General features: G+C 42.5%; 2 protein-coding genes across 3 annotated transcripts in view; one reads left to right on the top strand and one right to left on the bottom strand.

The window, feature by feature from the left end:
• MED12L (mediator complex subunit 12L) overlaps positions 1–9938 on the bottom strand; it is a 302774-nt gene that overhangs the window by 77337 nt on the left and 215499 nt on the right. The gene's annotated exons all lie outside the window — the stretch shown is intronic.
• On the top strand, positions 4892–6496 carry P2RY13 (purinergic receptor P2Y13). Of its 2 annotated transcripts, none has more exons than XM_040974799.1 (2): positions 4892–5043; positions 5422–6496. In XM_040974799.1, the coding sequence occupies exons 1-2, from the start codon at positions 4975–4977 to the stop codon at positions 6442–6444; spliced, it is 1092 nt and encodes a 363-aa protein (XP_040830733.1). In that variant the 5' UTR covers positions 4892–4974; the 3' UTR covers positions 6445–6496. The 2 variants fall into 2 exon arrangements, with proteins under 2 accessions (XP_040830733.1, XP_040830732.1); XM_040974798.1 differs by lacking the exon at positions 4892–5043 and adding an exon at positions 5068–5327.

The following is a 9938-nucleotide window of genomic DNA, read 5'->3' as shown; positions in this document are numbered from 1 at the left end:
AAAAACTCTAAACCAAGTAGTGGCAAACTATAGCCCTCAGTCCAGACCCCAGCCTTCACCTGCCAGACCATTGCTGACCTAAGGATCCTTTTATATTTAGATGATTGCAGGGCAGATAGACCAAATACAAAACCTTGTATGCCATGGAATTTTATTATCATAACCAGGTGCATCCATTTTTTTTTAACCTATGGTTCCTGTTCTGCTACAATAGAGTTTTGTTGTGACTGAGATTGCACAAGCGATAACATACATGTTCTCCAACTACAGAGAAGTCTGCCAGCTTCGGGGAAGAGTCCTTTAGAAAAGCAAGGATACTGTCTGCAGAAGCCTCTTCTGGATGCTGCGATGGTTCAACTGGTTAGTCATCCACCTCCATATGGGCGCCTGTTCAAGTCCCATTAGCCCTGCTTCCCATCCAGCTCCCTGCTTGTGGCCTGGGAAAGCAGCTGAGGACAGCCCAAAGCCTTGGGACATTGCACCTGCATGGGAGACCCGGAAGAGGCTACTCATTATTCATTGCTGACTTGGCATTATCTCAGCACTAGACCCTGTGACCATTTGGGGACTGAATCAGCAGAAGGAAGATTGTTCTGCTTTTCCTTTTTTATAAATCATTCCTTATAATACCAGTTAAAAGGAAAGTGAGAGAGAGAGAGAGAAGGAGGAGGAGAAAGAGGAAAGAAAAGAAAGCCTCTTTTTATACGCCTGGGTTTCTCAGTAGTCTTGAACTGGAAACAGCTAATTCATACTGTAGGCAATGGCCACCGTGAAATTAGAATGCATCCCATGGGAAATAAAAAATTGGAAATATTCATACAATGTATTCATCAGTAGGTACTGAAAAACTCCCCTCCCCCGCCCCTTATTTTTTTTTTCAATGAAAGGGCACAGGAAGACAATGTTTAGCAAAAACAGAAATTGTCTCTGAAAAACTACCTATTTTCATTAATATGCAAGTAGGATTGTATGGTATAATTTCTTTTACCTATTTGTTTCTAAATCATTTACCAGATCTCAAATAACAGTGTTGGATGTTCTTACTCTAGAGATGAGAAACCTTCTTGAATCACTGATGTATAACTTCTAGCTTGTAGGATGCTTCAAAGAAATAAATCAGAATAAATGCACCAAAAAATGTGTAAACATGCATCTCCTATACAACATTGCTTTTAACAGGGAAAATTTAGAAAGAAATGAAATGCCCAGCAATAATAGCCACATTAGATTATGGTAACCTTTTATGTATTTGTTATTATACATATTATGGTAACCCCATATTTTCAGCTCAATTTACATCCTAACATGGAATGAAAAACTTCACTGTGTAAACAAAATGCAATTGTGCATCATATAAATTGATATGTATCCATATATGTAGGGCAGATTTGAACTTTTACTATATAAGCATTTGTATTTGATTTGTTAAAAACATGCTTTCTGGACCCAGCTTGGTAGCCTAGGCGCTAAAGTCCTCACCTGGCACACACCAGGATCCCATGTAGGCGCTGGTTCTAATCCCAGCAGCCCCGCATCCCATCCAGCTCCCTGCTTGTGGCCTGGGAAAGCAGCTGAGGATGGCCCAAGCCTTGGGACCCTGGACATATGTGGGAGACCCGGAAGAAGCTCCTGGCTTTTGCTTGGCTCAACTCCGGCTGCTGCAACCATTTGCAGAGTGAATGAGTGGACAAAAGATCTTTCTCTCTTCCTCTGTGTATATATCTGCCTTTCCAATAAAAATGCTTTCTTTTCACAGTAAATAATCTTAAGTTACACATACAGTGTATAATATAGTATTGTATATTGATTGCCTGCTTCTAATTATTGATGGCTACCATGGTAACCAGAGAAGGGCGGAGTTTGCCTCCAACCAGACCCTGAAGGAACTGGATGGCAGAATTCTGGCGGGCCCCTCAGGTTGTGAGACCACCACTGCAACAATGAGGGGCACAGACCCATATCCCACCAATAAGGACCGAGGTGACCCCTTTTCGGCTTCCGTGTCAAGGAGAATTTAAAAGGGGCCCTTCCCCGTCTCTTCCGCCCTCTTCTTCCTCTGCACCCCACTCCTTGAATTCACCCTGATCACACTACTTTAAATTACCGTAGAGTTGCAAACTCAAACCACATGCTGCGGTGGAAAGTTTCCCAAGTCCATTAAACTTTGCGGTTGATGTTTAGTCTCATGGGTCAATCAGGATCTCCCCCAAAGAAGCGGCCCTTCAGCTGCTCTGTGCTTTCTGTCACAGGTGGAAGAGGAAGGGTCTAGTCACGGACTGGCACAGACCCTGCAGGTTCGCAGCGGCCCCGGGGCGCACGTTGGGCAAAGTCCTCGCTTTCTGCATACTGATTTGCTCTTATCTACATGAAATCAGTACCTGCAATGTTTAAATACCATGTGGTCACGTGGACTCCTCACAGTAGACTGTATTTACTTAGAGCCCAGCAGGATTTTAAACCTATAAGCTAGGCTCATCTGGCAGGTTTAACTTCTGAAACCTTCACTGCACTTTTTTCGTGCATGTCTTTTGTCTTTGTTAAATTATACTCAGAGACATATGTGGTATTACAATTCTAACTCATTCAGAAGAAACTTACAGGATAATCATAATTGTAAACACTCTGCATGAAGTTCATTCACTAGATTCTCTTTGGAAACCACGTAAAGCAGATGCTATGATTTCTTTCGCTTTCGCTTCCCTAGAAAGAGTCAACAACTTGCCTAAGACCGTGAGAAAGTGAGCTGAAGCTGGAAAGGGAATTGAGACGCCTGTGACATGCACCTGCAAGGGCCAATGATTCCTGTGTGTGCCTCCTCCGGCAGCCCCGCTCCCATGGCTGCTGACACTGCAGTCCGCTAACACGTAAAAGGCTTGAAAAGTGGTAAATGAGAGACCTGTTGAACAAACACTTTGAAACCTGTATTTCATTGTAAAGAGTGCACCTTTTCGACTGGAGATAAACACTATAAACTGGATGGTTCCTCTTTTGAAAGCTTCCTGTGCTGGCTTCCCAGTTTTCACAGTACGAAATTTCCCTGTACAGAGTTTCCCTTTTGTAAAACTAAACTGCTGCAAATCTTCAGCTTCCCAATAACAGGACTGCAGCATAACTCATCATTCAGCACATATTGCCTAAAAACCCCTATTTGAAAGTTTTGGTTTCACTTCTGAAACCAAACATATATGTCGGTGGCTGGCACTGTGGCATTCTAGGTTAAGCTGTGCCCTATGCTGACAACATCTCATATCAGAGGAACTGTGAGTCCTGGCTCTTTTGCTTTCAATCCTGTTCCTGCCGATGAACCTGGGAAGGCTGTGCATCATGGCCAACACAGACCTGGCTTACTGCTGCACAGGGGGCAGACCTGGCAGAAACTCTGGCTCCTGGCTCTGCCTGGCCCAGGCTTGCCTATGTTGAAGGTGAATCCTGAGTTGGAAAATAGATTCTCTTGGACTTTCCTCTTCTCTCCTTTCTGCCATTTTGCCTACCAATCTTTACAAAAGATAAAAGTGTATGTTAATATTATACTCCAGGAAATTAATAATAAATCTGCACTTAGACATCAATTTGAGTTAAATAGTTTTCAAAGCTAGCCACCATTGGATAGTGCCAACCCAAATCCTCAAGTATTGTAAAACTCTGCAGAAAATGAAATTCCAAGACAGATCATGCCATTATTTTTTATCAACCAGTCAGTCACACAGACCAAATTTTAGTAGAACGTAGTGAGAAACAGGAAGTACAACTTTCCAGGGAGAAATCCACACCCCATGAGACCTCCTGATCTCCTCTTTCCCTTACTTCCCTAGCCAGCATTTCTGTCAAGGTCATTCACTTTCTACTAGATGAGATTTTTAAGGGAAAAAAAAAATCTCGTAGTCTATAACCAAGTGGCCAATTGGTAAAATTCCTGAAGCTATTTTCATTTCAAATACCACAAAAAAATTCCACAAATGCATATCTTACAGTGGAACAGTGCAACATTTTAATGCTAACCTGAAAATTGACTGCCCATAGCAGTGAGAACATTTTCTACTACTTTCTATGTACCCAGCCCTGCTCTAGGCAATCAACTCATTCTCCCGGCAGTTAGGAGGTGGAACGTATTCTCAAACCCACCACTGTGACACGGGGCTGTCCATCCTTCGTCTATAATCAAGTACCAAATGATTGGTGGACCTAGGAGTCTTACCCCAGAAATCTGTGCTTAACAAAAACCCTAGCCGCTTAGAAAATATGTTATGGTATCCCTCAGAGGCTACATGAACAATCATAAAAACAGAAGACTTCAGAAATAGACACACTCTGCCCCAAGGATATATCTCTGGAAAATTCAGTCTACAAGGAAGAAGAGCATGATTTCATTTGGCTTTGGAATTGGAGTTGGTTATGATTTGGAGCTGTTTTCTTCATCTTTATACAGAGAACATATTCCAAAATTTCAAGAATTCATTGAGGGATCCTAATACAGTAAAATGAGTTAAACTACCGCTTGTAATATCATGAATTCATACGTTCAATGGTTCAATTCCAGCTGCTCTGCTTCGGTTCCAGCCTCCTGCTAAGGCATCTAGGATGCCAGCGTGTGATGGCCCAGATATAGAGGCTTGGAAATGAGAGACCAGGACCGAGTTCATGGCTCCTGGCTTGAGCAGAGTCCAGCCCCGGCTACTGAGGTCATTTGGTGAGTGAAATAGCAGAACAACTGTACCACTCACTGCCTCTCCTATCTCGCTGGTGTATTGTCTTTCAAATAAATACAGCTTTTTTTTTTAAGATACTCATTGAACTTATAGATCAAAAAAAAAAAAATCATGTATACTAGACTATAAAAGTAGGTTAAGCTCCAACTAAACAGGCACATTAGCAAATTCGATGACAAGTCTGAAAAGGAAGAGGTTCCTCCGGACCACATTACATGAAGGAAAAAGAGGAAGGACAGGCAGTATAAGCAAACGGAGTGCTTGCTTCATGCTTTCTTCGAGGGCTGCACCAATAACTGCCAGCATCGGAAGACACAGACCCAGGACTCCAACAAAGGTGAAATTCAGTTTCCGCTATGAGTGGGCTTGCTTATAAAAGGTGGAAAATGCTTAATGTATAATGCTTAATGCATAATGTAGAACAATAGGACAAGAACAGTTGCTTGAGTGGAGCTTTGTGTTACTGTGGTGAATGAAACAGAACCTGATGATCGGACTTCACGAGGGCACGAAAGCTTTAGCACTGTTATAGGAACGCCAAATGGGGTATGTGCGTTAAGACTTCTGGCCAGGAGCTTGTGCCTCTACACAAGATCTGTAGGATAGGTTCCAAAAATACAGGTATGAATGTGCTACAAGCCTAAAGTGTGTTTCTAGATGTTAGCATTTTACACATCCTTTTCTTTATGTATGCGTATGTGATTATTTCTAACAGCCAGCGCTGGGAATCCTCGGAATGAACGCCACCTCCGGGCAGGGCTTCAACGTGTCTGAGCCGTGTCCCCGAGACACTCGGACAGCGCAGCTGCTGTTCCCCGTCCTCTACACGGGGCTGTTCTTCAGCAGCATCCTGCTCAACACCGTGGCCCTCTGGGTGTTTTCCCACATCCCCAGCTCCTCCACCTTCATCGTCTACCTCAAGAACACACTGGTGGCAGACCTGATAATGACCCTCATGCTGCCTTTCAAAATCCTCTCCGACTCCCACCTGGCACCCTGGCAGCTCAGGGCCTTCGTGTGCCGCTACTCTGCTGTGATCCTCTACGAGTCCATGTACGTGAGCATCATGCTGCTGGGCCTCATCGCCTTCGACAGATTCCTCAAGATCATCAGACCTTTCAGGACGGTTTTCCTGAAAAAGACGAGCTTTGCGAAAGCGGTCTCCGTCCTCATCTGGTCCCTCTGGTTCTTCCTCTCCTTGCCGAACATGATCCTGAGCAATAAGGAAGCCACACCGTCCTCGGTGAAGAAGTGTGCCTCCCTCAAGGGCCCCTGGGGACTGAGATGGCACCAACTGGTAAATGACATTTCCCAGCTGGTTTTCTGGACTGTTTTTGTCCTGATGTTCCTGTTTTATGTGGTGATCGCACAGAAGGTCTACCGCTCTTACAGGAAGTCCCAAAGCAAAGACAGCAAAAGCAACAAGAGGCTAGAAGGTAAAGTATTTGTCATTATTGCTGTCTTCTTTGTATGTTTCGCTCCGTTTCATTTTGCCAGAGTGCCCTATACTCAGAGTCAAACCAACAGCAAAATGGACTGCAGGTTACAAAACCAACTGTATATTGCGAAAGAGGCAACTCTCTTCTTGGCAGCTATGAACATTTGTATGGATCCCTTAATATATATATTCTTGTGTAAAAAATTCACGGACAGGCTATCGTGTATGCGAGGGAGAAGGATCGCAGGCTCAAGCCAAGAGACTCACAGCAGTCACACAGACGACATAGTTCTAGCCTGACAACCCGACAGGTGGCTAACTCGTATTTATTGATGCACTTTTAAAAAAATGTTTTTTGAAATAAAATTTTATGAAAGCAAAGACAAAGAATCGGAGTGAATGTTTTCATTTTCCTGGTCCACGGGAAAAGACCATATAAGTCTAACTCCATGTAGCCGAAATAAACTCTTAGTAAGAGAATGAGACGGTAAACGACCACCAGAGGTCGTCTTTTTCAGAGCATTCACTTACCATTGCTAAGCAAGGGGAAACATGCAGTCCTAAAGGTCCCGCATCCGGGCATCTCCTCATGTTGTTTTTTTTTTGTACATCACTGAAACAACACTACTGCTTTTGGGTACAACGCACACACACAAACACAATAGCTTCTATTTTGAATGAATAAGAAAAACCCCAACGTGCAGAGTCCATTAGAAAAGGCAGAAGTCACGAGTTGACAAGGGATGTTAGGTATGCAAAAACTGGATGAGAAAGGATTTCAGAAAGACCTCTGAAATCCTGGACAACTGATAATCTCCTTATCGCTACAAACTCTCTTTATGCTGTAACACCACACTGCAGGAGGCATGAGCACCATCAATAGGTCATTTTGCCTAGGACCCAAATGTCCACAATCGTATGGCAAGAAAGCAGTGTAACTGTTCTTTGAATTCTCCCACTGCTTAGCAAGTACCCTAACTGTGGTTGATAAGGCTGGCATCCAGCAGAGCCATCCCTGGCCACAACCCATGTCCCTCTTTCACCATCCTGACTTCATTTCTTCTTTCTCTAATACGATCTGCATTACTGACTTCACTTGAAAGACAGAAATGATTTTCTTGGTGGCTTCCACATTATTCCCCGCAGACCATAGACTGCAGATGCTTCTATCAGCATTCTAGAAACATTGAGATGCAATTGCTGACATTCATATTGGAGGTTTCCCTAGGTAGGTTTTCCTGAACTACCCATTTGTGCATGATTTTCTTTTTACTTTTTTTGTGACAACACAAAAGCTCACTTGCCCAACCTCATTCTATCTCAAACCCAGCACTCCTTCACATGCCTGTTGTCGCAATTCACTCACTGTGCTTATCACAATGCTTTGTAATTACTTGTGGACATATATTTACTATTAATAACGTTGTACGCTCTAATGGCAGACACTATGTCATTATGTAATCAAGAAATGTTTGATGAAATAAACCTAATAGGTTTTATTTTTATGTACTAGAAAAGTAACAGAAGTAATTTTATTGACAGTGTAATTATCCAAATGTTGGAGCGTTTTTTCTAGCTCATCTGCTTCTGACTCAGTTTCTTAATGAAGGGAGGTGGCAGACGATGGCACTAGGTGGGTCTCTGTCACTCACGTTGGTGACCCAGGAGTCCTGCGCTCCTGACATTGACCTTTGCCCAGGCCGAACGGTCGCAGGTACTTAGGGAGTAAACCAGAGCATGAATACTGCCTACACTGGTTTTCCACCATCCCTCCTGACCCCCTTCTCAAATAACAAAGTTTATTCTCTCTTACCAGCATGGAAAGTGTAACTTCAATAATCTGTTCCATACTGTTTGTTTTGTTTTGTTTGGCTGCATCCCATGTGTTCGGATGTTTTGCATTTCAGTTTTATTTATTCCAAATACTCTTTCCTCTTATCGAATTCATTGCTAGCTCATGAATTATACAGTAGCATCATTTTTCCCAAGAGACTTTTGTATCTCTTTGTCATCCATGCGTTGGTTACTCAGTGGCATGTTTTTTCATGGAGCTGTAATTTGTTGTTGTTATTGTTGAGGCTGTTGTTCTAACTCATACCAGTCGCTGACCTTGTTTCATGGCTTCTCAATTATGGAAATGTATAATGATGGAATACTGAGGTGTATCATATCCAGATGAGGGGGTATAATGCAACATGCATCCCTGCTTCTAGATGAAAGATGAATTCCCAATGAAACTGTTGGACAAGTGTAGAAATGGGATGCTGGACTGGTTACTTTGTCTGTACCAGCAATGTTGGGGCACACTTAAATAAGAGACTGATGGAATTATGATTCGTTATGTAGGACTATACCACTGTAGTAAAGTAAAATGGGGAAAACCTGCCGTGGGGTTGAAAGTTTGAGGGAAATCCCAGTCTATATGAAATTGCAACACATAACTCAAAAATATATATCTATCTAAAAAAACCAAAAACTGATGAATCACATTTATTGGAAGCTCACAGTCTCTTCATTTGCTCTCCTAGAACACAGATGATGGAGCTTAGGAAGTGAGTCTTCTCGGATTCACTAGTGACTGACCATGATGGAACGAGGGTAGCTCGCGGACTGCTGTCTAGCAGCATTTCAGTGGTAACGCAACTCACAAGGTTCTTCAGCTTGTGAGTTAAAGGGAATGGCTAAGTAAGATCTGTGATTATAGCTTACTGCAATCTCAAAATTCCTTCAAAGAAGCTCTGGATGTATAATTTTCACTTTCTCCAAGAGAAGAATCAAATCACCATTTTTATGAGTGCTGTGTGGCATACAGTAACCATCAGGAGACACTAACCCCGTATTATAAGCAGCTGCAGCTAAGCCCTCCTTGCAAAACACCAAGCTATGCCAGGTCATGAAGACTGCTTCAACTCTAATGACATTCTTAATCTCCTCTCCATGTGGGTGCAGCTGAAGCAGAAATACTTTCAGAGACAATTTAAGATAATTTTTAAAAAGATTTATGTATTTTTGGGCCCAGCATTGTAGGCTAGTGGTAAAGTTCTCTCCTTTCATGTGTCAGGATCCCATATTGGTGCTGGTTCATATCCCAGCTGCTCCACTTCCCTTCCAGCTCCCTGCTTGTAGCCTGGGAAAGCAGCAGAGCACGGCCCAAAGCCTTGGGACCCTGCGCCCACGTGGGAGACCAGGAAGAAGCTCCTGGCTTCAGATCAGCTCAGATCCAGCCATTGGGGAGTGAACCAGCAGAGGGAAACATCTTTATCTCTTCTTCTCTTTGTAAATCTGACTTTCCAATAAAAGCAAATCTTTTTTAAAAATTAACTATTTTTTAAAGTATTTATTCATTTATATTGGAAAGTCAGATATACAGAGAGGAGTAGAACCAGAAGCTCTTTCGTCTGCTGATTCAAGATAAATTTTCAATGTCAAATTAGCCTCCAAAACACACACAAATATTTCATTCCATTATAAAATTAGAGTCAAAGACAAACTGCCTGATTTGTGGAAGAGAATATTTTACCAATAACCATGACAGGAGGCATCTAAGAGATTATTTTAAAGTCACTCACAAGAACTCCCCAAGCTATCAAACACAAGTATCAATTGAGGAATCTGTGCAGATACAGATGCTCTGAGACAGCTATGATACACAGAAAACAAAATAAAAACAATTATTGCTTTGATAGAGTATGTGGGCTCCGAACACAATTGAGGAGCATTTAATCAAAGCTAGGAGATGATTATTTGAAATGGAGAAACAGGATAAATCTTTCAAACAATTCCCAGGTAGAAAA

This window comes from Ochotona curzoniae, unplaced genomic scaffold (genome assembly GCF_017591425.1).
Source record: "Ochotona curzoniae isolate NIBS_2020 unplaced genomic scaffold, NIBS_Ocur_1.0 contig_2599, whole genome shotgun sequence".
Classification (NCBI taxonomy): Eukaryota; Metazoa; Chordata; class Mammalia; order Lagomorpha; family Ochotonidae; genus Ochotona; species Ochotona curzoniae.
This window is presented reverse-complemented; position numbering and strand designations above follow the sequence as displayed.